Source organism: Leptonychotes weddellii, chromosome 10 (assembly GCF_054177405.1).
Source record: "Leptonychotes weddellii isolate Sample4059 chromosome 10, ASM5417740v2, whole genome shotgun sequence".
Classification (NCBI taxonomy): Eukaryota; Metazoa; Chordata; class Mammalia; order Carnivora; family Phocidae; genus Leptonychotes; species Leptonychotes weddellii.
The window spans coordinates 76,869,349-76,896,571 of NC_138378.1; the positions used below are offsets into that span (position 1 = coordinate 76,869,349).

Consider the following 27,223-nt stretch of genomic DNA (forward strand, 5'->3'; position numbering starts at 1 on the left):
TCATTCTTCCCCTCCTGTTATCTTCTTCTTCTTTTTCTTTTTTCTTAACATATAATGTATTATTTGTTTTAGAGGTACAGGTCTGTGATTCAACAGTCTTGCACAATTCACAGCACTCACCATAGCACATACCCTCCCCAGTGTCTATTAAAAAATTTTTTAAAGGGGATATTAATCTATATTTTTTCCTCAAAATTCTAAAATTCTAAAATCTTGCTTTTTTCATATTTAAATCCTTATTCCATCTGGAATTGATTTGTGTTGTGTGCAAAATGTGAGATAGAGATTAGATTTCTTTTTATTTTTTCCCATGTAGATAACCAGTGAATTCTTATCATCATAGAATGACCTATCCTTTCTTGATCTATAAGGACAGTTGTGTTGTATATTAGGTTTCCATATAAGTGTGGGTTGGTTTGTGGCTCTCTTTTCTGTTCCATTGGTCTTTCCTGTACTAATACTCTACTGTCTAGTTTACTATAGCTTTATAATAAACCTTCATATCTCATAAAGGAAATATCCTACCTTGTTCATCTTTAGAAGTGTCATTGCTATTCTTGTCTTTTGCTTTTCCATCTCAATTTTAGAATTAGCTTGTCAACTTCTTTAGAAAAACTGTTGTGATTTGTGATTGAGTGAATTTCTGGATCAATTTGGGGAGAACATTTTTATAATATTGCCTTTTAAACATGGACATGATAAATATCTCCTTTTATTTAGGTATTCTTTAATGTTTTTCAATAGACACTTATAATTTTCTCCAAAAAAGTCTGGTACAACTTTTATTAGATTTAGTTCTAGCTATTTTGTACTTCATTGTTATTTTTACTTGGATTTTTAAAGGTACATTTTCTAATTATTTTTTGCTTGTATGTAAATGAAATTTATTCTCATATACTGATATTATACTCAGAAGCTTTGCTAAACTCTTATTAATTCCACTGATTTGATGATTTTTCTGTTTTTTTTCTGTGTAGTCTATCATATAATTTGTGATTAATCACAGTTTTGATTCTTCTGTGTACTTCTAATTTCTTTTTCTTTTTTATTATTTCCTTTTCCTATCTTATTGCATTGCCTAGGACCTTCAGTTTAATGTTCTATGTAACTGATAAGAGTATTCTTATCTGCTCTAATTTAAAAGTGAATATTTTTATGTTACACCACTGGTGCATTGGGCGAATGATTACTAGTTAGCAAAGAGTTTTTATCATGAATAATATGAAATTTTATTGAATGTTTTTAATGTATCTGTTGAGGTGATCATATAATTTGTTTAATCTGTTAATGTGGTGAATTACATTAAGAGATTTTTTTTTTTTAAATGCTAAAGCAACTTTGCATCTCTGAAACACTCTATCCTGGTCATGATATATTATTATTATTATTTTCTTTCTGCATTGCTAGATTCAGTTTGCAAATATTTAGTTTAGGAATTTTTTTTTTGCATCAATTACTGTGAGTGGTGATCACTTGAAGTTTCTTTTTCTGATACTGTTTTCTTCAGGTTTTGGTATTTAGATAATACTAATCTTATAAAATGACTTGGGGCATATATACTCTTTCTAATCTCTGAATGAATGAAAAAAGCTTTACATTATCTCTTGCCTGAATGTTTGGTAGATTCATTTCTAAAACCGTCTAGACTTAGTATTTTTCTTGGGGATATTTTAAACTGCTGATACAATTTGAAAAAATGTCTATAGGACCTTTGAGGTTTTCTTTTTCTATGTGAGTCACTTTTGGTGATTTATATTTTAATTTCTTCCTAAAAACTATGGATGTAGCATTTCTCACAATAACCTCTTACTTTTTCAATTTTTTCTTCTTTCATTTATGTTCCTTTTAATTCCTAGTATTATATTTTATTATTTTTGCCAGAATTTGTCAGATTTTTTTGTCTTTTCAAAGAACCAGTTTTTAGCTCTGTTGATATTTTATTGTTTCCTTGTTTTCTAGTTTATTAATTTCTTTATCATTTCCTTCCTTCTGTTTTTGGGGAGGATTATTATATTTTTAACCTTTTAAGGGCTATGCTTAGTTCATTAATTTTCAAACTTTCTTCTTTTCTCGTATAAACATTTAAGGCTATAAAATTCCCTCTAAGTACTGCTTTATGCATCCCACAGGTTTTGATGACTGTTTTGTTGTTGTTGTTGTTGTTATTTTCCAGTTCTATAAGTATTTACTGATTTTTGCTATATTTCTTTTTTATACCTGAATTGCTTAAAAATAGGTTTTAGAAGTTCCTAGCTTATGTTTTAAGTTATCTTTTTTTTTTAAAGATTTTTTATTTATTTATTTGATACAGAGAGTGAGAGAGCACAAGCAGGGGGAACAGTAGAGGGAGAGGGAGAAGCAGGCTCCCCGCCAAGCAGGGAGGTCGATCCCAGGACCCTGGGATCATGACCTGAGCCGAAGGCAGACGCTTAACCATCTGAGCCACCCAGGCGCCCCTTAAGTTATCTTTTTGCCACTGGTTTCAGCTTAACTGTGCTATGGTTCAGAAAATGTGGTCTATATGTTATGGTTCTTGACACTTGCTTTATGACCTATTATATGATGAATTTTTGCAACTGTCCTGTGTTTGCTTGGAAAGAATGTCTAGTCTCCAAATGGGTTTTACATATAACATATCCATTTAGATCAGACTTGTTAATTGTGTTATTTAAATCTATTTTTATTCTGATTTTTGTATGTGTCATTCATTAATTTCTAGAGGGTGTATTAGAACATCCTGCTTTGATTTGATATTTGTCATTTTTCTCCTTATGATACTTTTCCTTTACATATTTGATGCTGTGTTATTAGCCACGAACAATTTTAGAATTCTCCTATCTTCCTAGAAAATTGAATCCTTTAATGATATGTAGTGAACCTCTGCCCCTTTGCCTTTTAAAATATCTACTTTTAAATTTAAAATATCTAATGAGACTGTTTTATCTGTTTTGTCTCATGTTAATATAGCTACACCAGCTTCCTTTGGCCAGTATTTTCCTAGTATACCTTTTTCTATTGTTTTACTTTCAACTTTTTTGTGACTTTGTTTCAGGTGTCTCTTTGGTGAACAGCAAATAGATGGATTCTGTTTTTTCTTTTATGTGTTCTGGCAATATTATTTTCTTAACTAGAGAGTTGAAGAGTCCAGTTATTAATTGTGTTTACTGATATATTTGGATTTATTTCTTCTATCTTATTTTTTGTCTTTATTCATCCTGCCCTTTTTTCCCCTTATTTTTTTTTTCGGATTGAAAGATTACCTCCCCCTCCTCATTCCTTCTTCCCTTTTCAGTTTCAAAACTATACATTGTTTCTATTCCTTTAGTGATTAGTATAGAAACTTTATCAAGCATATTCAACTTAGCAAAGTCTAAGTCTAATTAATATTTATAGCCTCCTCCAGAATAAGTTCCAGAAGGAAATTAGAATACTTCAATTCCAATCACATACCAATTTATAAACTTCTGTTCAATATTTTAGTTGTACCTTTATAAATAAGTGACATTTAAAAAGCAATATCATTTTTTAAAGTAATCCATTTTCCCTTAGCTATGCCAACATTTACTATTTTGTTTTATATGCCAGTCTTCTTCCTCCTGGGTTATCTTCTTGCTTCCTGAAATAGAGCTTATAGAAATTCCTATGATTAGAATCAATTCATTGTAAACTTTCTCACTTTTTAATTATTTCTTGAAAATATTTTTATTTCACCCTTATTTTGGAAATACTAGTTTTGCTGACACTTATTTTCTATCAGCACTTTGAAGGGACTATTTTACTATCTTCTGGCTTCCATTGTGCTGTTGTCTTCCTAAATCTGAGAACTGTTTTTTGGGTTTTTTTCTTCTTTTAATTAGTTCTGGGTAGTTCTCAACCACTATCTCTTTAAACATTACATATTCCCCATTCTCTCTATCATTTCCTTCTGGAACTCTGATTAGATCTATCATGGACCTTCTCTGTTCTCCATGTTAGTTCAACTTTCTTTCATATTATTGTTAATATTATTGTTTCTTTGTGTTGCACTCTGGCTAATTTCTGAAGATAGATCTCCTAGTTCATTAAGTCTTTCATTGTTTCTAAAGGCTATTTGACCCCATCTATTGAGTTTTGTCTTAAGTATTATATTTTTATCTTGAAAAGTTCTTCCCTCCCTACCCCCTGCAATTAGCTTATTTATTTTTGAAAGTCTCTTGCTCCTTTGCCATAATTTTTAATGTCTTTTATATTTTTAAACAGTTTTTTTAAAAAGTCCTATTTCTGACAATTCTGTTTCCTGTTGTCTTAACAGTCTGATATGTAGTTGGTGTTTCTAGCTGACTCTTGCTCATGGTGCCTTGTTCCTTATGTCTTATACTATTTTTGATTGTGAACTCATGTTCCTTGGAAATTTATCTGAGAGTTCTTTGAGGCCCGGCTGAAAGTTACATTCTTTCATAGAGGATATGTGTTTACTTGACCAGATGCCTGGAAATGCTACAAACCCAGATTCACTAAAATTAAATGTTCAGATTGGGCTTTTTGGGCCCCACAGTTAGTTTGCGTTTTGGCTCCTTATTTCTCTGGATTTTTGCTTTCTCATTTGCCCCCAAGGATTTTCTTTACATTCCCATCAGCTCAAGCATGCATTTAGAAAGAATTTTAAAGACATCTTATCTGTTAATTTAGGTGTTCTTGGAGACTTTCTCTGGCCCTCTTGTTTGTCATTTTGCTAGAAATCGATGTCTTTATTATAGTTTTTCATTTGACAGTCATATTTGTCTTCATGCTGGTTATATGTTCTTCAGGACTGCATACGCTAACTTCTTGTATCCTCTTAAGACTTTCTACAAACATAAAGTAGTCATTTGTTTTCTTCTGTCTTTTACTCAATTCTTTAACATAACACTTGTCTTAGTCCTCATATTGCTCCCCTTCTTTTAGACCTTATTCTCTTCTTTCTATCTGTCCTTACAGAGGGAAGTCCTTGCTTGTCAAGTACTGAGAGCTCAGAGGGCTCTGTCCATTTAGTGCAGGGGACCACTTCTAATCTCAAACTTTTATAAAAGGAAGAAGAAAACAGTCTGAGATTGCTATATCTTTACCTTGCTCAGTTAGGAATCGAACAGGGTAGGAGAAGTAAGAAGGAAAGCAGGATCAGAGTTCTTTTCCATGGGACTGAAGGGCTTGTTTTCTATGTTTATTGTGGCAGCTAGGTGTTAGCTAACTAGGTCAGGGCCAAGGTCCTTGCCTATTGACTCCTATGTAAGGAGTTTCTGAAGTAAAGGAAAGCTGACTCTCTCCCACCAGGCCCACCAGGCAGGGGTGTTCTTTGGGGGAAGTTTCTACAGTATTGTGGGTGGATCCTCATCCTTGTGGGTTCAGACACCTGATGAGTTTAGGGCTAGATACTCATTATTCAAGTCTCAAACTGAGGTTGACAGTTCATGAGTTTACAGTGAGAAATACTTCTGCCCGGGGGACATGACCTTGGGTTATGGCTCAGCCCATGGTATCTTACAGATTCGGCAATTGGGAAGCCCAGTTGTGATCGTATACGAGTAAAAAATCGGAATTAGGAGAGATAGTTCTGTTACTTGAAATTTAGTGGCAGCTGACTGAGATGGACAGATCCATCCAACTCCAAAGGTCTGGACCATCGTGAGGGTACTGATGTGCGCAACTGTCAACAGCCAACCCTCCCTTCTCTTGTATTTGTGGGACTGGTCAATTCCTTTTTTCACTGACATATTCTTTCTCTAGATGTATTAATACAACCTACCCATTTAGGGTTAAGGCTTAGTGTAAGAGCCACTCTTCTGGTTTGAGGTGATTTTGCCTGTCCTTGCTCTGAACCACTCTGCATTGATTTCATGGTCTAATTCTCCAAGGGCAGCCCTATTTCCCTTAATTCCAAGTTTTGGGGGAATGCCTCATTGCAGCTCATGAATACTGACAACAGTTTATCCCAAGACTTTGAAGCAAAGGTTTTTTGAGCAAAGGAATCAATTACAGGGTGTGGCTCCCAAGTGAGGAAGCATTTCCAGAAGGCATCCAAGGTAGTTTGTCTCAGAACTTCACCGTTGCACCTCTGAACTTGAGCGTTTGAGGGGGAGTATTTTAACTTTAATAACACGAAGGGTTTTACCTGTACTTTGGTATCTAGCAGATGTGCTAATTAAGAAGATACCTATCTTCTCCCTAAAGTAGGTTTCCTAAGGACATATATTTGGCAATATTGGTTTAGCAAGAATTACTGTATGTGCTCGAAAGTACAAAACTGTACTTCTTTAAAAATATCTCGGGTTCAGATGTGTTGCCAATGCAGCCTGGCCTCCCCCCACTCCCATTAGTTCTGATGAGGGAGGTTTGATGCCTGTCACTGCATGTAATCTGGACCTTCCTTTGTGAGTCATTCCTTCTCTCATTTTCTCCGAGCAAATACAAATCGCCCATCAAATGACAAGTGAAGGCACAGGGGAGGCAAGGGGAGGGAAATCAGAGCCGAAATCTGTTAGCTATTTGGAGTAATTGGTTATTTGCTGTGTTTGCTGGTTGGGAAGCAGAGCACATACTTTACGGTCTCTCCTGTTACGGGGGCTGGAGTCACCCGCCGATATTGGATCCTCGTTGCCGGAGCCCTTGGCTCCGGGCTCCTTTCCCCTGCTTGGCATTCCTGTGGTCTCCTCGGGGGTGCACCCCTCCTCCCTCGATGCACACTGCAGGGGGGACAGCCCGGGGTGAAACTTGTCTGGCAAACTCCAGGGCCTCATCAGGCAGGAGGAGGCCCCAGCCCCCTTCAACCAGCCCTCCTTGTGTCTGCCTCCACCCGCCATATACTCCACTCTTCCCAAAAGATCTTTCCCTGGTCTGCGAGGGACCTGTTTTCCCATCCAGAGAGAAAAGGTTCATCTCTTCTCAGTGAAAAAATGCTCAGCTTTTTGTGGAAATCTGCAGAACAAGAAGTTCTCTCTGAGGTCTTATTGCGTGCCTTCCTACCCCTAACTGTCCTGTCCCTGTCGCCCCTTCCCTCTAGTCTGGGTCAGGACAGTGCTTGGAACTTGGTGCAGTGCTCATGGCTGAGTAACCACCCCCCCCTCCCCTCACCGAGGATGCTCATTGAAGCTTATTAACCAAGCCAGTATCTTTAACACCTCTCTGACATTAACTGAAGGGTGGGGAAGCCAGACCGAAGTAGCAGCAAATTCAAAATAGAAAATATTTGAAAAGTAATGTGATTTTGTGTATGAAAATGCACACAGTAACTAGAAAGTAGGTCGACTTTGGCACATAGTAGGCTCCCCCAAAATACTTTTTAAATTGAATTTAAGATAGCTAAGATGAGTGTCTCTAGTTTGATGAATGCTTCAGCAGTCCCGGGAAAGCCTTCAAAAATAGTTTTTCTCTTAAGTAGATTGTTGGAACTCTTGCTAAGCAAATTGTCTACATAAGCAGAATGAAGAAGGTAAGGAAAGCTTTTGCCTAGGCCCTGTTGGAACCATCACAAATTCTGCATTTGTGATGTCTCATTGCTTTCTTCATAGGTGAGAAGACTCTGATGGGCTCTTCTTTCATTCACCCTACTGGATAGATCCCATTCCTCTGGGCTTTCTGCATGGGTGTATGTGGTCATGCTGTCCTCAGAGGACCAAGTCATGAGCTCATGCATCTGACCTACCTTAGGCTCCAGAGCTGGGAGAGGGCTAGTAAGCTGGCATTCCCCAGGTGTTCCCCACCCCACTTGGGTCTGGAACAGGCCAGTAGTCAAATTATCAGGTCTTGACCTTTTTCTGCTCACCATCTGCTTGACTTTGCTAGATTTCAGGCAGACTTACTCACTGGGCCTTTTGGAAGCAATTCAGCATTTTGGTTAAAGGTCTTGCCTTCCCTCCCACCTCTGCTGGTCCAGCTGAAGTCAGAGTAAACGGAGTCATGATCTCTACAGCAGACACAGAGGCAGGACTATAGGGAGTGTCAACAAAAGGTTGAAAGCCCAGTGTTCCACTTGTGAAAATAATTAAGTGATTTTTGTTATGAGTATGTAGAGTTCTGCTGAATCAACATGGTAGCTGGCTGTGGGCACATGTTTGTGTGGATTTGGGGGGCAGGAGAGGTTTTGTATGAGTGGGGTGGGGCAGGTTGGAAATTGGGGTGCTTGTGTGTTTGGGGGTTTGTCTGGTCTACATGTAGGCATAAGTACTCGTATGTTACGTCTGCATTTGTATTTGTGCATGAATGAGCAAATAGTCTCCGTTGCTTAAAACTGAGGGCATTAATTAAAGAATGAGAGGCATCATATCATTATTCTAGTTACGCAGCTATTGAGTTTTAGGGCATTGGTACTAGGGATCAAACTGATGATGTTGGCAGTATCAACAAGGATATTTATCACAGTAAACTTTACAGGTCATAAAGTCTCTTTATAGACATCAGCCCATAGCCGCACCATAAACCCAATGTTGGGTTATATTATTACCATCTTGATGATAATGATTTGTGCTATGAGAGAAATCACTCTCAACACAGTCTAGGATATCTACCTCTGGGTTGACATAGGTAATGAAGGCCTGCTTAAAATTATTTTTAAAAAATAGACTTTTTATATGGAACTACTAAGTAGTTCCCAAGAACTACTAAGTGACCCAAGCAAAGTTTAACATTGTAACTTCGGTGACAAATGAATTTGACCGGGAACTTCTCTCTTTGATTCAAGTGGTCATCCTGGGAGAAAACACAAGTGAGACCTCCTCCCCACTCTCAACTTTCCTCACTGCACAGAAAGTCAGGCTTAGATTTATTGTTGTCAATTTTTCTGTCTATATTCATGAAATGTGTTAGGCCCATTGAATGAAAATGGGAGATTAACTGTTCAGTGTGTGCTGGGCTGATTTGGGTCTTCAGAGGGATTAGGGTGCCCATTACACTGGATCAAACCCAGAGAAGCATGTCTTTGTTACATGGCTCTGGTTGCTCAGGAACTGAATGCTGGCTATTAGCTGTAATTGGAGAGGCTGCCAGTCCGTGCCTTGATCAGACTTACTTGCTTGGCTGGCTGAACGATGAGGGGCCTTGAACTTTGGGCAGGGGGATATAAAGTTTTAATGGCCAGAATTCTTGCTAAAGCCTGAGATGACACTTAGCAAACAAGCCTTTTGCTTGTTTCTCCTCTTTGCTATGTTCCAAGACTAGATGCTTGGCTATTGCAAAATGAGGTCAAGAGCACACTTGGAATTTGAGAACATATGACCATAACTCTTCTAGAGTTTTGGATGATGGGATTCCACTGACATTGAGGGGGGGCGAATGGTGGTGCTGGCTTTGACACACCAGGGTTAAGACTGGAAGGGCTGTCCTGTTTCTGTGGGGCTCATTCTTCTGGGTGTGCTAACTTATTCTTGGACTTCCTGAGGAAGAGAAGGAAGAAGTGGGCTTGAAATAACTCTATCAGAAGCCAAATTAGTAAACTAGCAGGAATGGCATTTTCAAGTCACATCTGTGAGTGTGTTAAAAACATAACTTTATTTTCCTGTAATTCAACTTAATCTCCTTTTTGAGCTCACATTTTTCCTGATGGCAGAGAAGCCCTGGTATCCTTCAGTAGTTCAGGTTTAAGCTGAGTCACTTTGGGGCTTTTCCTCCTTGTCCTTACCCCTGGAAGGCTAGCTAAATTCTGGGCTGGGCTTCCAGAATGTCATGACCTCCATAGGCAGAGACCCCTGGTCACCAGTATGTGTCTGGCCTGCTGATTTCTGGGCCCATGGACCACATAGACAGTAGCTTGTTATCTCGGCCACAAGACCCTTTCAGGTTCCCTGGCTCTCTCTCGACTAATTTTCAAGCCCTTCTGGGAAACATGGTACAATTTGGCCACTCTTTCATGACACTCTGGGGTCTATAGGAAATGCAGAAGTCTCCATGGCTCTCTCTCCCATGATACCCATGCAGCCATCTCTGCCAAGTGCCCCATGTCCCATTCCTCTGGCAACTTCTGGGCCATTGTTTACTAGATCCCCAGAGCTATGGAGGGGTGTTTTCCATATAAACTTTGGAGCTAACCTGGGGGCCAGGGTGTGGGTGTGCCTCATCAAAACCATCACAAAGCTCTAGTTCTTTCTTCCTCTCCCCCTCTACACTTTCACCTCCTCTGGAAGGGTGGGAAAACTGGCTGGACAAAACATCCTCTTAAACCTATTTTTTAAAATAGCAATGTTATCTGCCTTTGGAAATTTAAAAGCCAAATATCCCCCTTCATCCCCGCTGTTTAGGCATTTATATATTCATCGAATACTTACTGAACTCCAAATACGTGCCAGGCAGTGTTCAAAGTACTAGGGATAGACTGTTAAAAAAGATAGAGATCTCTGCCCTCATGGGGAAGGAGACACAACAAACAAATACCTAAATAAAATACATGGCATGTCAGATGGTGATAATTGCTAGGGAGAAAAAGCAAGGAAGAGGGGATAGGATTTGCTGGGGGGAGGAGCCATGATTTAAAATCTGGCAAAGAAGGGGGTAAAGCAGATTGCATTTGAGTCAAGACTAGAAGGCGGTGAAGAAGTGACCTATGGGTCTATGGGAGGAATAGAGCTCCTGGCAAGAGCATGGGGGTACTGGAGGTACTCAAGGACCATGCAGGCCCTTGTGGCTGATGAGCATGAATGAGGAGGAAAGAAAAAGGGCATGAGATCAGGGAGGTGAGGGGACCACATCACTAGAGGCTTTAGCTTTATCCTGAGTTGAGCTGGCAAATCACTGGAGGGGTTGCACCAAGGGCTGACGTGCTCCTGTGGGGCGTTGTGTTGAGGATAGATTTGGGGGCAAGGCTGAAAGCAGGGAGGCCAGTTGGGAGACTGGTGCAATATTCCAGATGTTGGGGAACAGGGGGGCAGTGATTTGGGAGAAGTGGTCTGGTTCTGAATATGTACTGAAGGTGGCACCAACAGGATTTGCCGATGGGCTGAACGTGGGGCATGAGGAAAGGACTCAAAGGTGACTGCAGGGTTTTGGGCTTGAGCATCTGGAAGAAAGCATTACCATTTATTTACACGAGGGAGCCTGGAAGGAGCAGGTGGGTGGAGGATGGTCAGGAGTTGGATTCTGGACATAGTACATTTGGGATGCTTACTAAATGTCCAGTGGGAGATGTGAAATGGGGGGCTGGAGTTCAGAGGAGTCATCCCGGCTGGAGAGAGCTCAGCATGGGATTCATCAGCATCGGTGCCATTTAAAGATGTAAGTCTCAAGGAGAGCCACAGGGAGTGAGAGTGGATGAAGAGGAGAAGAGGTCTGAGCCCAGAGCCCTGGGGCACTCAGATGACCAAAGGGTGAGTGACCAGGAGGAATCAGCAGAGATGGAGAAGGCTTGGCCAGTGATGGGGGAGGACATCACCCTGGTCCTCTGTAAGGCAAGGGGGATGTTTGAAGGAGAGAGGAGCGACTGCCCATATCAAATACTACTGCTAGATTGATCGTTGAAGTCACTGGTGATCTTGACAAGCTTTGGTTGAACAGAGACAATGGAAAAACAAGAATTAGATGCAAGTGTAGCTAACTCTTTCTAGAAGTTTTTCTGTAAAGGGGAGAAAGGAATTAGCTGGGAGCCAAAGGAGAAAGTCAGAGAGTTTTCTTTAAGTGACAGAGTACTAGTGTCACCTGTTTGAATGCCGGTGGAGTGACCCAGTAAAGATGCACGTCGGATGGCCTGGGCGAGGGTGAGGAGGATCATGGAGTGGTGTCCTTGAGTAATCCAGGGACATGGGACCTAGGGCAGAAGTGCAGGGGTTGGCCTTGGGTCGGGTGCAAGCCGAGCAAACCTGGTGACAGGAGGGAAGGCAGGATGTGGTGCAGATGCTGGTGAGGGCTTGTGGAAGGTCTCTTCTGATTGCTTCTGCTTTCCAAGAGAAGGAGGAAGCAGGGTCACTGGTCAAGAGTGAGCAGAGGGAGGAGGTGGTGGAGGTCTGGGGAGAAAGCAGAAGGTACGGGATGGTGGTGTTAAGAGATGGGAGGACTGGAAAATTGAGATGGGGGGGATGGACAGCACTGGGAGCCACTTGAGGCTGTGATGTGAACTTGGAGTGAGAACAGCAACTCCTTTGCTCGTCCCCTCTGGCCACATTTGGTTGTGTGGGGAGCATGTGCAGTAGAGTTAAAACCAGGTTGGTTTGGCCAGAAGTATGACAGTTTCCAGAGAGGAGCAAGGGAGTAGAAGCAGGGAAGATCAAAGGGGTAAGCAGAAGAGTGTAGAGGCAAAAAACAAACTAGTTAATATACAAATTATGATTCTGCTACATGTATCATGTCTGCCAAGGGGGTGGAATTAGAAGACGTTAGCCTGAGGGATGCAGGAAGAAGAGGGGGACAGGAACCACTGAGCGGCAGGCCATCTGGTGTAACCTGGAGTTAGGAAGGCCACCCACCGCCTGTGCTCCTCACCAGCCACTGGACCCTGCCTGGAACTTTGAGGGATGAGGAAATTACAGCTGAGAGAGGTTCTCGAGGAAAATTGGGTATGCTAAGATTTAGGTCTTTTTTGGTGACCATTTGATTATTCTTATGAAAAAAAATTTAACTCTTATTTCCTTAGAATACATGCTTGAGATTCCTGCTTTTAGAGGTCATAAGCTTGTATTTGATCATTTGTTCTTTTTTATTTTAACAGCTCTATTGAGATAATCCACATAATACAAGTACCTATTTCGTGTACAATTCAGTGTTCTTTAGTATATTAACAGAGTTGTGCAGCCATCACCATAATCAATTTTAGAATGTTTTTATCACTCCAAAGAGACTCTGTACCTAAGAGCAGTCACCTGCCAGTTCCTAGGCGACCATTCATTTACTTTTGGTCTCAGAGCTGCCTATTCTGGACATTTCATATAAATGGAATCATAAAATATGTGGTCTTTTGTGATTGACTTCTTTCACTCAGCTACTGTTTTTCAAGGTTCATCCATGTTGTAATGTGCATCAATTCTTCACTTTTATTGCCAAATGTATAGATACATCACATTTTCTTTATCCATTCATCAATTGATGGACATTTGGATTCTATGCCTTGGCTGTTATGAATGATGCTGCCCTGAACATTCCTGCACAAGTTTCGGTGTAGATGGAAGTTTTCATTTCTCTTGGTTATATAACTAGGAGTAGAATAGCTGGGTCACATGATAACTCTCTGTTGAACCTTTTGAAGAACTGCCAGATTGTTTTCCAAAGTGACTCTGTACTTTTACGTTCTCATCAGTAACGTTCCAGTTTCTCCACGTCTTCACCAACACTTGTTATTATCGGACTTTTCATGATAGCCATCCTGGTGGATATGCAGTGTTTTCTCACAGTGGTTTTGATTTACGTTTCCCTGTTGGCTAACGACGAGCACCTTTTCCTGTGCTTATTATCCATTTGTTGATCTTCTTTAGAGGAATGTCTATTTAAATGCACTGCTCCTTTTTAGTTGGGTTATTTGTCTTTTTATTATTGAGTTGTGTGAATTCTCCATATATTCTGGTTACAAATCCCTTTTCAGATATATCATTTGTAAATATTTTCTCCCATTCTGTGAATTATCTTTTCATTTTCTTGGTGATGTTTTTCTTCAAAGCATCCTGCATTTGTCCTTTATTTTAAAAATCTTTAATTTTTAAAATTATGTAAGGAATACATGCACATCAAGAAAAATTAGAAAATTTTGAGTGATGCTCAAAAATAAAAGGAATAAACAAAACATTTATAATGCTGTCATTCAGAGGTAATTGCTATGAATATTTGGGGTTTGGTCCTTTTACTTAAAATGAAATCACACTATTCATTTATTAACCTTTTATTAATCTCATCAGTTGTGAATAGCTTTCTGTGTCAATAAATCTATTTCAATTGCATCATTTTTTATGTTGCCTAACACTTAATCACGTGGATGTTCAGTTTACCCAAACAGTTCATTATTGTTGGATACTTAAATTGTTTCCAATTTTTTACTATTATAAATGAAGTTAAATCTCTATGCATATCTATGATTACTGTCTTCAGATAGATTTCTAGGACAGGTTGATGGGTCAAAGTATATGTACACTTTTAAGGCTGAGGAAACATGCAGCCAAATGGCCTTCTGGAAAAGACTATGGCCAGCTATGCAACCACTGGCAGTTTGTGAGAGAGCCAGCCCTTGGCCAAGAAGCTAACCTGGTCCGTATCAAAGAAACAACAATATCATGATCACTGATATCAGTAAATACTGACATTGCACTTATGTGCTAGGCACTGTTCTAAGCTCTTTATTCCTATTGACTCATTTATTTCTCACCATAATTCTATCAAATTGGTACTATTATTTGTTCATTTTATAGATTACTAAGGCACAGTGAGGTTAAGTAGTTATCCAAGGTCACACAGCTAGGAGGGGCAGGATTTGAACTCTGCTAGTCTGGCTCCCAAGTCGTAGCTCCCAACCACCCTGATTTATTGCCTTTTTATATCCACATCACATGAAAATTATTGGCAGAGGCAGCCCTATGTACAAAAGCATCGGACTCTTGGTTTTGGCTCAGGTTGTGGTCTCAGGGTCATGAGATAGAGTCCTGGTGTCTCCCCAACCCTTAAATAAATAAATAAATAAATAAATCTTTTTAAAAAAGGGCCAGAGAGTAAATATATTAGGTTTGGGGGACCTAAGGTCTCTGCCTCAATTACTCAACTCTGCTGTTGTAGCTGAGAAGACACCACACACTGTATTTAAATTACAAAAGCAGGTGGCCGGCCAGTGAGCAATAGTTTGCAGATTTCTGTTATAGATGATCATGTGGGTTTTCTCTCCTTAATCAGTATGTTGAGCCACTCCTGCATTCTGGAATAATCCAGCTTGACCATGGCACATCTACTGCTGTAATCTATTAGTATCTTAATGTCTCTATTCAGGAATGGGATTAATGTGTGTGTGTGTGTGTGTGTGTAATAAAGAATGATTTATTCTTTGAAAGACTGATAGAACTTTGTTCCAAAGGAACCATCTTGACTGATGTCTGTTTTGGAGGTACTTTCTTCGAGTGCTCTTTCACTTTCAGGATTACTGATCTCTTCATGTTTTCTATTACTTTGGAATCGATTTTGGGAATTTGTACTCTTCTAGAAGATATCCCGCTTCATCTACATTTTCTGTTTTGTCACTGATTTGGTGGTAGTAAATCTCTTAATATTTTCTTTTTTTTTTTAAAGATTTTATTTATTTATTTGACAGAGAGAGAGATAGCGAGAGAGGGAATACCAGCAGGGGGAGTGGGAGAAGGAGAAACAGGCTTCCCACAGAGTAGGGAGCCCGATGCTGGCCTCGATCCCAGGACTCTGGGATCATGACCTGAGCCAAAGGCAGACGCTTAACGACTGAGCCATCCAGGAGCCCCAAACTCTTAATATTTTCATTCTCCCCATAATATCTTTCTATTTGATCTTTCTCATTCCTAATGGTGTATCTGCTTCTAGACATTAGATATGATAAATGTTTATTTTATTGGTCTTTTGAAAGTTTGCTCTGAGATTTAATTATCATTTAGAATACTCTTCTCCTTTCTAATATATTAATTTCTACTTATCATTGTCAAATTTTGGTCTTCCTGTTTTCCATTTTGTAATTTCTTGAGCTACCAGATGATATATTTTCATTCTTCTTGTATAAAAGCAAGAGCACTTAAGACTGATTTTTTCCTTGAGGACAGATTTGCTCTAACCCACAAATTTGGGGACAGAACCCTCTCACTGTTGGTATTAGCTCAGTATCTATGATTTTAGTTTGGTTTTCTCTTTGACCCAGGAGGGTTTAAAAAGTGGGCGTTTAAATTTCTAAAAGGTTGAGATTTTTTAATTCTTAAATTTCTCATTAGTTTCTAGTTTACTGCATTATGGTCAGAGAATGTGACTGATACGGGTTTATCTTGGATTTATTGAGATTTGCTTGTGGCTTTTAATTTTTTCTAAGTGTTCCAATGGTGCTGGAAAAGAAGGTGTATTTTCTGTTGTTAGAGCACGTTTGTCCACTTAACTGACATTGTTAGTGGTACTATTCAGATTCTCTGTCTTCATACTCCTTTTATTTTTTTTTAAATTTACTTGGTTTTTCAAGATTGTGGGAAGTGTAACAAGTGTCCCACAACTAGTGTGCTTCTGTTATTTCTTTGGACAGAACACACTGGTTGGTTGCCTATTTGTGCCTGACTCTGAGCCTGAATCATAAACTCAAATCTCTAAGTATCTGGGCTGGGGAAGAGAAGAAAGACTTAGGAGGGATTAGCTAAATTGGTTTCCAGTCTAACCATTTCAACCTGTGTGCACATATGTGCCTGCGTGTTAGTGTGTGTGCTTTTGTGGGGTATATGTGCATTGCAGTATAAACATCTCTCTTGGGCATGTCTGTGTAAATATATTTTTCTGTGTTATGCGTTTAATATATATGCCTGCATATGTTTATTCACCCATGGCATCTTTTTCTTTAAATTGATCTTAAAATATTAGGGCTAGGGTCAGCCTTGCTCTATGCTGGCTTTTTCTAGAGTGGTTACAAGCCAGGAAACTCTGCTACACTGTTTATTAACCCATCTGAATGGCTTTTCCTCTCCTCTAGCTGCTGAAGAACCTCCTGGTAAGTTGGTCCGACAATGACTGTAGACTCAGCCTTACTCTGGGACCCACGCTCTGTGCTGTGTGTCTGGGGATCACATTCTGGCCACACAATGGGTGTTAGGGCTGCACTACCAGGATGGGTGGAGACTCTGAGAGCCTCATCCTACGTTTTCCCCATTGTGTTTGTTCAGGCACCCTTGGCCTGGTTCCAGCTGCTCCTCACCCTTAATAAGCCCGAACTCAAAGGACTGAGCATTAGTTTAAAAGGAGCTGCCAGCATTTCCAGAAACTCAGTGATAGACATTCACTTGACTTTATAGTATCAGAGCAGATTTTGGGAGATCTCCTAGCACACCCTCTCATACAGAGGAGCCTCTGCCTCGCAGCGTCGAGCAGGTGTTCAAACCTTTCTTCTGGTCTGGTCTGCGCAGCCTGCCCCTGAGCGGTGGGGAGTTCCAGCTGTCTGCTCCCTTGAACTCACCCGACAGGAGAGCTCTGAAGTCCAGGCCGGCCCATCGGCCTTGCTAGGTGCCTGGTCCAGAAGGGTCTTGCTTGGCAAGTTCTGTTTCTGAGGTGATCTATTTCTTTCTACCCACTCAGGAGGAGGAGTTCATCGACTGGTGGAGCAAATTCTTCGCCTCCACAGGGGAGAGGGAGAAGTGCGGCTCGTACTTGGAGAAGGGCTTTGACACTCTAAAGGTGAGGCCTTTCCACAGTGTGCTCTTCAGTCTAACAGCCCCTGGGCACGCACGAAGGATAGCGGGGGTGCCACAGGAAGACAAAACGTGTACACATATGTCACCTTTGAATATATGTGTGTATCTCCTCATTCGGTGCCTGAGGGCTGATGAGTCCTGATGAGCTAATTGAGGCGAGAAAGGTTACCCACCGATTTAGAGCAAGAAGTCAGTGTGGGCTGGGGTAATCAAGAAAGTATTTTGGGAAGAATGTTGAAAAATACTAAAGTATTTATGGGTGAAATCATGCCTGGCCTGGGAGTTGTTTTAAAATGCTAAAAAAAAAGAAAGAAAAAGAAAAAGAAAAGAAGGAAAGGAAAGAAAAATAAACAGGAATATAGATGATGTGAGTGACCCTCTGATAGATTTTCAAAATATTAAAAATTATGAGAATTGCAAAATATTGAAAATTGTTAAAGCTTGGAGGTGGTACTTAGGGATTTGTTATATTATTCTGTTTCTTTTAAAGTTATTTGAACTTTTCTATAATAAAAAATTTGTGTTAAAATAAAAAGGAAAGTCAGTTTGAGAATGTAGCTCTGATTCCTTCACCCCTACAATTGGGACAGAAATTGCCTAGCAAATATAAAAATATGGCAAGCTTTGTTTCTGTGAAAAAAGAAAAGAAAAGAAACCCCCCAACCCCCCAAGGCCAACCAAACAAACAAAAACAAAGCCAGGGATGAGTCAGCCAAATTCTGGTATTTTGAGGAAATTCCACAAATACAATTATGCTTTTTAAAAGTAGACTGCTTTTTAAAAAGATAACCAGAGGTGACTCAAAGTTACACCCCAAAGGAGTTGTAGAGGTCCTGGAGAGGTTGCCAAATACATTCAGGATGTATCGAATTGCAGATAAACAAGGAATAATATTTTAGTAGAAGGATCTTATATAATTGTTAGATAAATATGTCTTAGGCCTCAGATATTGCATGAGACTTACCTAATGAAATTGTTTGTTACTTATTTGAAATTCAAATTTGAGTGGGTGTCCTGTATTTTGCCTTGCTTTATCTGGCAAGCCTGCTTAGAGAAGGTATGCAAAGGCTGTTGGATGCAGGGGAGGGGCCCAAGGAGCATCCCAAATGGGACTGGCTGAGTGGGATTTGAGGCCAGTGGGAGTGGTGGGTGGTCTGGGCTTTCAGGTCATTCTGCTGGCTGAAAGCCCTGGCTGGCCACTCTGGAGGGTGATTCTACCAGGTGGCTAAGAGTTGTCTCTGATGCACTGGGGGCCTCTGGGTGAGTTGTGTCTGGAGGCCTGGATGTGCAGAGACAAGGGGAGCCATGGCCCCAAAGACACAGGCCTCCTTAGGCAGCAAGTTCTTCGCTGACTTGCAGTTGGGTGTGTGAGGCTGGGCAAAGAGACTGAACTATCTGTGTGCCAGGAAGAAGGTCCGACACATTAGGTCTGGCATGTGGTACTGTGGCTATGCCAGACAATGAGAGAAACCAAGAATGAGGACTCCTGCCAGCGAGGCCCATGGCCCTGGCCCCCCTCCTTGCTGCTCCCTCAGATGCCGGACATGGAACTGGCATCCTGCCCTCCAGCCTGACCTCTCCGAGGAGATCTCTGACAGTGTCCAAGTGAACATGGACCATCCCAAACAAGATGCATTCAACCTGTTTCTGGGGGAAAAAACCAGACCTGGAAGGAACACTGGTCCTTTAAGGATAAGTAAATAGAAGAAAACCACCACCACTACCATGAGTTTTTGAAAAATAGCCTGTAGCGTTATGGAGAGAACGGAGAACACGATGGGTAGAGGAAAAAAACATATTTGGAAATTACTAGCCTGGGGGAAATATACAATTCACAGTGTCAGTAGCAAAAGATAGAAAAGCAAAAGATACAAACAAGAAAGCATAAAAAACAGAAATCATAGTAAAATACAACAGAAAGAGAATAATACATATTTGTTTTCCTAAAAAATGAAAATGTATTAAGCTTCTCTATTGAGTGATAAGGACCCTTAGACTATATAAAATTCAAAATTCATTAGACTGTCCTTAAGAGGTAGGTCTAAAACAGTACAGCGTAGAATATCTAAAAAATAAATATTTTGGCACACAAAATAAGGTGAGTGCCAATAAAAGAGAAACAGATAATTTAAAGTAAAAAGCAAAGGAAACAAAATGGCATGTTTTATATAAATAAAAGATCCATGTCTCAATGAGAAAATGCCCAAATATTCCTGTACAGGACAATAAAGCTTAGAAATATTTAAAGCAAAAATGGGAGGAAGATGTAAACTCATACCTCACCCAAATAAAAGCAAGAAATGAGAGAAATTAAAGTTGCAGTAGGGATTTTAATTCACCTCTCTCCTAGGCCGATGAATCAGAAAGTAAATAAATAAGGAAAGAAAAGGTCTGAATAAAAAGGTAAAATATTTTTTAAGTTACATCAAAAGTAGCTTTAAAATAGAGAATAAAAATAATTAAAAAAAATAGAGAATATGTTTTTTCCTAATACTCAGAGAATATTTACCAAATTTGATCACATATTAGTTTAGCAGTAAATTACAAAAAGCAGAAATCATACAAGACAGATTAAAATGCAATAAAATGAGAAATTAATAACAAAAGTTTAAACAAAAAGACCAACCACTTGGAAATTTAAAAAGTATTTTATTGAGACTTCCAGTATGAACATGGCTGCATAAGTCAGCATATTTCCCCTTTTCTTCTGGAAATCATTCAAACCCACAAACTCCATTTTCAGTAAAAGTTGGAAACAAATAAAACCTGCAGACTCCAAAATACATGTAAGGGCTGTCCAAAGGCAACCAAGATTGGGTAGAAGCCACTCGGCAGTAAATGAAGAGAAAATGATGAAAGGTCATAGTGGTAGCTGATCTCAGAAAACCCCATCCTTCCTAATAGAAGAATGTTGAGAATTATTGAAGACAGGTTATAGGCACATGGGTGCTTATTATCTATTACCTTTCCTTTGTGTGTGCTTGGAAACTTTCATAATAAGTAGTTAAAAAATAGTCCTGAAGTTGAGTTTCACCATAAAATATAGAAGTGATCTGCCTCATTCACAACAGTGGATATGGGAACTTTGGAGTCAGGTTCAGGCTGGCGACAAATGCTTCTCAGACTTGGTCTGGTTCAGAGAAGCGGAGAAGGTAAAGCCACATAAGAATCACATAGATGAGCCATATTTGCAGGAAGCAGTCTGCCTCTGTGGTTGGAACAAAGGAAGTAATGGGGCTAGGATAATCCAGCCCATTTAGCGACAAGTAATCGTAAAAGAACTATCAGGGCATTAATTCAAAAATACCATGAAAAAAAGAAAATGTAAATCAAAACTTAGCCCAAAAGAAAAGGATATATATACCCACCAGAAAAATTTTGCCAAGGAGCAGATGAGATGAAATACTTTGCTGTGAGCTTTACAGAGGTGGGACAGTCAGAATCAAGGCAGAAATGAAAGAACTCAAGGGATGATGAGATGAGAAGAGATGAACTGTGAACTCGTAGGATTCAGGAAAAGAGAGGATCACATGGAAATGGAAGAAGCGCAGGGCAGAATGGCCACTTTGGAAAACACAGGAAGGGGACAGAGGACAGAAATGATGAAAGTCAGCAAAATGCTATGGAAATAAAAAACCAGAGGTATAAAACAGTAAAGAGAAAATGACAGACCTAGGAGTCAGGGAAAGGAGATCCAACACTCGCATAATTGGAGTCTCTGAGAAAGACAACCAAAACGATGAAATACAACAAATAGACATTGAAGAGTTTAATGGAATGTCACCAGCATTGTCAGAAAAATACCTGAATATATATACTACAAGGTCCACTGGGTGTCAGGGAAAATTGACCCAGATTCGTCAACCCTGAGACATACCCTAGTATATGTTATTGGACTTTAGAGCTAAAGAATTTTTGTGGTAGTCATACTTTCTTCTCCTCCAAAACGTTAAGTCCTTTAAAATAGGAAATAAGACAAGGTGGCTTCAGTTTCTCCACAACAACATTTCATACCTGAAGACAGTAAAGCACCATGTGTAAGATCATCAAGGAGAGAAAAGGGGGCCCAGGATTTGTGTTCAGCCCAGCTGTCCCTCAGGCACGACAGCTATAAACACACAGGGTGCATATTCAGGAACTGGGGATACGGGTCCCATGCCCCCATCTTGAGGAGCTCCGAGGGAATGAACTTAGTCAATTAGGAGGTAACTGGGAAGGCCAGAATGAAGGGACTGATTGTGATCATATTTTACCTTAGACTCCCAATGAAAATAAATGGAAGGATTAGGGTAACATGACAGAATGTAAATATATACAGTGAAAATATGGAAGTGACAAAACTGGCAAAAATTAGGCACAGGGGTGCCTGGGTGGCTCAGTCGGTTAAGCGGCTGCCTTCAGCTCAGGTCATGATCCCAGGGTCCTAGGATTGAGCCCTGCATCGTGCTCCCTTCTGGACTGGGAGGCTGCTTCTCCCTCTGCCCTTTCCCCCACCTGTTCTCTCTCTCTCTCTCTCTCAAATAAATAAATAAAATCTTTAAAAAAATTAGGCACAGAAGGAGGAAAGATGATAGGATACAGAGTAAGAACATGGATTGCCATATTATGGAATAGTTAGAGTTGACAGTATTTAAAATTGGCAAATCAAATAAGAGGAGTATAAGCAAATTATAAGTAAATAGTACAGATTAAATATTAAGGAAGACAATGCTGTCTAAAACTGAGTGAGGGAGAGGGAGTGGGAGGGAGATAAAATTCCATCATTTTATCATTGCTATAGTAGGGAACTCTTAAATACTGTCCCTAGATACATACAGGACTTAGAGAATTATTTGTATATATAAATTTATAATAACATTAGAATATGAACTCAGCTTATCAGAAACACACACACACAGAAAACAGACCATGTAGGCAAAGATGTAAAAAAAAAATCAAAATTAGAAAATGTAACATAAACGTATTATATGACTATGTAAATATAACATAAATATAAACCCAGATCAAACATATCTGTCATATCAATGCATGTCATATCAATGCATGTCATATCAATCACTCATTAATTACAAAACTTAAATCAGATCTCAAAGCAAAATCTAACTCCAAAATAAAGAGATTCATGAAGGTTGAAAATGAAAGATTGTGAAAATGTGTGCCCGGCAAATGCAAATGAAAAGAAAGTAGAAGTCACCGTCTTTTTTTTAGATGAGACTGGATTCAGGTCCCCCAAATTATTTAAATGAGACAAAGAATGATGCTTACCACATTAAACCGTGCAATTCCACAAGATAATACATATGTTATGAGAATACCTATGTTATGAGAATACCTATGTGCTGAATAATACAACATCAATATTTACAAAACAGAAATTATAGGAGATACAGGAAAGAAATAGTAGGTAGGGGGAGATTATTTTTCTGTCCTCTTGGTTCATGTCAGGGTCGAGGGAACACAAACATTAAGAAGATAGAGAAAAGCAGCATAGTTGTTCACCTGGCTGAACCCTGTAGCCTGAAAACAGAGGCACAGTTCCAGAGATGGACCATGTAACAGGCCCTGTAGAGAACTTCAATACAATTCAAAAAGTGGCCGACTACTGACAATGTTTTTTGATTATAATGCCATAAAGTGAGAACTTAATAACAAAATCAAAAGCCCAAAAGTTCTCTCCTATCTAGAAAATTAAAAAAAAAAAAACCCACAAAAAACAACAAACCTCTCTTTTCACAGTTCTTGGCAAAAGAAAAAACACAAACTCAAATTGCAGAATATCTGGGAAACAAGGATAAAATGCTACATATTAGAACTCGCTAGTTATAGCTAAAGCAGCATTCAGAGGAAGTTTATAGCCTTAAAAGCTTACCTTAATTAAAACAAAAGAATGAAAAACAAACATCTAGCTCTTGGATCAAAGAATAAAAATAAAACTGTAATTGTGGCATGCCAAGAGAATGAATATGATAACATTACAATCAAAACAAATGGGACCGTGTGCCAAGGCAGTAGTAAGCGGGACAATTTCATAGCAATAAGCGTTTTCCTTATCAGAATAGAGGGAGCAAAGTAAATAAAGCTTCAACTGAAGAAGTTATAAAGAATAAAAAAAAAAACCCTTTGACGCAGTGGGAAGAACAAAATAATAAAAATAAAAGCAGAAATAAGAACCTGGAACAGAGGAAATGGCCAAATTGACAAATGAGGGAACTGTCCTTTGAAATGATTAAACTATATAAACAGATCAAGAACATACTCAAAAAAACAAAACAAAACAAAACAGAACGTACTCAAAATGGTACCTATCAAATATAAACCAAATAACTAGTTGTTATTTTTGAGACTCAAAATGCAAGGCAATAATAACATTTTCTTTATATTTACTCATATTTTCTAATTTTTAATAATGAACCTGCCTCACTTGCATCATTAATTGTTTCTTGGAAGGGACAGAACTGGGGCTAGGCCTAAATGAGGAATAACACTTAGCAGTACGACAAGGGAACTGACCTGGAGCGTCTTGGCTGTCAGTTTCAGGTGTAACCAACTTAGCATGTATATTAAGTTTTTAATATCACTGTTAGGTACATTTTATTACCTATAATAGAAAACTGCTGCTTTAGTTAAGCCTAAGCAATTCCAAAGCATGCCTCTAACAAAGAGAAGTCAGTGGGTTTTTGAGAGGAATGGGATAGATACATTGAGTTCGCAAATTTAAAGTAGTGCTCAGAAGGCAGCCACGGCCCAGTGTTTGGTACCACGGGTCGCCTGGCTGTCCTGGACAGGGAGCATTTGTGGCTTGAAACACAGACCTATAAATTCTCCAGAGTTCTGTCTCGATCTTCAAATAAAATGTCAATTAACTTTTCATTTGTTTGTTTGGTTTTATTCTCTTAAAAAAATACACCAGCCGGGTACGTGATGACTCCTAGATACCTAGAATGTTGGATTCACCAGAAAACTGTTCCCTAATGGTGCTGAAACATGTCTTCCCCACTTCCCCCCTCTCCTGCCCCTCCTGTCCCCTACCTTCCTCTCCCTTTCCTCTCCACTCTTTGCGTCCTTTTAATCTCCACCTGGGTCCTGTCCCCCTCTGTACTCTCTGTTCTTGGCCACTCTCCCCTTCCCCTCTGCTACCTGCCTTTGCCTCTCTAATTTGCATGCGGCCTTTCCCCTCCTTTTCTTCTCTGTGCCTCGTCCATCCTCACTTGAATACTGTCTTGTTTCCTCTTCCTTGGCTGGCCCTCTCCTTTCTCTCTTTCCCTCCTCTCCTTTTCTTGTCCCCACGTGTGGCAGGTCTACGACACGCAACTGGAGAACGTGGAGGCCTTTGAGGGTCTGTCTGACTTTTGTAACACCTTCAAGCTCTACCGGGGCAAGACTCAGGAGGAGACGGAGGACCCATCTGTTATTGGGGAGTTTAAGGTACGTCCTTGAGGACGTGTCCCTACCCAGGAGGCCTGAGACTATGAAGTGGCAGCCATAAGTGAAGGGGGCGGGAGCAGGGCTCCTGTAGTAACTATGGTAATGAGCATGGTGTTGATGTTGGCACATGGTGACTGTGTGGGTGACGCCGTCAATGCAGAATCTGATGGTGGTGAAGAGATGGCGGTGGGCTTGGTGGTCTCAGGTGTGATGACTGACAGAGATGACGGTAATGGTCATGATGGTGGTGGTGTTGGTGATGATGATGGTGAATGTGTTGGCCCCTCATTCTTTTCAGGGCCTCTTCAAAATCTACCCCCTCCCAGAAGACCCGGCCGTCCCCATGCCCCCAAGACAGTTCCACCAGCTGGCCGCCCAGGGGCCTCAGGAGTGCCTGGTCCGCATCTACATCATCCAAGCATTTGGCCTGCAGCCCAAGGACCCCAATGGGAAGGTAACATTCCTGGAGCTCTCAGCTCTCCCAGAATGGCAGGCTGGGGCACAAACGGGCTGCAGAATCTGGACACAGCTCTCCCCCAGGGGGTTCACAGTAAGCCTCGGAAACCAGCCAAACACACCCAGCACTGAGAGAGGCGACTGGATGCAGTTCGGTCAGGGGCCAAGTGCTCTAGGAGGTCAGAGAAGGCCAGGCAGTGCAAGACTTGGCAACCATGAGGAAGGCTTCACAGAAGGAATAGGATTCTTAAGGATCGATGGAGTTCTGGTAGGCTAGGAGGGAGAAGAAAGTAGTATTTTAGGATGGGCCAAAAAACTTGGCAAGAGTTTGTGAGAAGGCTGTTAGGCACGAGGATGAGACACAAGACGAAGCGACATGGAAGGTGTGGGCCAGGGTTGGACGTCGTTGGGCTTCAGGTGGTGGGGGTGCGGGCAGGAGAGAAGGGGCTCGGTAATGGTGCTATACCTAGCCGTGCTGGAGCCCGAGGCAGGAGGGAAAAGCAGTAATTCTGATCCTGTCCTTGTTTAAAATTTAGCATTTTGTTCATCAGGGCCTGTTGGCATTGACTTTAGTTTTTTAAATATTACATTAGAATTTATCTTTTTTTTTTAAAGATTTTATTTATTTTATTTGAGAGAGAGAGAATGAGAGAGAGCAAGCACATGAGAGGGGGGAGGGTCAGAGGGAGAAGCAGACTCCCTGCCGAGCAGGGAGCCCGATGCGGGACTCGATCCCGGGACTCCAGGATCATGACCTGAGCCGAAGGCAGTCGCTTAACCAACTGAGCCACCCAGGTGCCCCTAAAATTTATCTTCATTACTGAGTTTTGGGGGCACTCCCTCAAATTTTGTGCCTGAGGCAACTACCTCATCGCCTCACTCTGGTCCTGGCTCTGAGGCAAAGAGAGAACTTGCTGGAGGGCCGGAGTCTGGAGCTCTGGGGAGATGGCTGGGGAGGGGCAGAGAAAACTTGGAAAGAGAGAAAGAGGAAAGAAGAGGGACAGGCGGGGTTGACTGGAGTTCAGAGGTACGGGGCTGGGTCCTCTCATCCCCTGAGATGGGTACAGGCCTAGCATGTGTCCTTGAGGCTGTGGGTGAAGGTCTACTGTCCTATCCCTGGAGCCTGCTTTTCAGCATGAGAAGTCATAGCTGACCTTGCCCTGCTGGGAAGTCAAAGGGCAGAAAAGAGCCATCCCCAGCCCAGGCACCATGATGGCCTCCAAGATGTGGTGTGGCCAATGGTCTGTTCATGCACTTCAGGATTTCTTTTTTTTTTTTTAAAGCACTTCAGGATTTCTTTATGCCGTGACTGACCCTGAGCACTCTCTGATCCCAGCTGCTCCTGGAGGCATCTGGGGAAGGCCAGCCTGGGCTGGATTAGGCTGATGAAGTCTGGCCATCTCTCTCCCTTTGATCTGTTGAAGCAGAGGTCACAGAGAGGACCCTAGCTGGCTCAGTCACATACATAATACAGGCTGTAGTGTTTCTGAGGATATGAGCCTTGCCCTCACCCACCTTCCCCCAATGGGGCAGTGCTTTGGGAGTATGGAGGACTCAGGTTCCCCATTTCCACTGCTGGATCATGACCAGAAGTCCATGTCAGGGCCAACTGGTGTGGTGGTGTGCAAGATGGGGCCCTTGGCCTGGCACCAGGGCAGGATGGCAGCTTCTTGATGGCTGGCCTCCTAGCCTCATGGGGAGGCAGAGGACCGAAGAAGCCTCGGAGATGTGTTGGGAAAGTGAATTCATTTAAGTCTTCCTGTCTCTTCCCTCAGTGTGATCCTTACATCAAGATCTCCATAGGGAAGAAATCCGTGAGTGACCAGGATAACTACATTCCCTGTACCCTGGAGCCTGTGTTTGGAAAGTAAGTTGGTGACAGCTTGGGTCTGGCGGGGAGGTACCAATCTGGATAACCCCCAGCCCTGGGCAGGGAGATGTGGCTGCCACTGGGAAGTGCCCAGTTCCTGAGGCAAAGCTGTAGTCCCTAATCTTGCACGTCTGTAGGGGTGTAACCTCGGCTCGCTCTTCATCATGTG

General features: G+C 40.9%; 1 protein-coding gene across 22 annotated transcripts in view; it reads left to right on the plus strand.

Moving 5' to 3' along the window:
- The window catches only part of DYSF (dysferlin), a 204,938-nt gene that overhangs the window by 151,782 nt on the left and 25,933 nt on the right, over nt 1-27,223 (plus strand). For all 22 annotated transcript variants that reach the window (XM_081833664.1, XM_006727994.3, XM_081833669.1 and 19 more), the window contains 4 exons: nt 17,188-17,286; nt 24,600-24,728; nt 25,027-25,182; nt 26,960-27,051. In XM_081833664.1, coding sequence (XP_081689790.1) covers nt 17,188-17,286; nt 24,600-24,728; nt 25,027-25,182; nt 26,960-27,051 — 476 coding nt within the window. The remainder of the gene's footprint in view (nt 1-17,187; nt 17,287-24,599; nt 24,729-25,026; nt 25,183-26,959; nt 27,052-27,223) is intronic.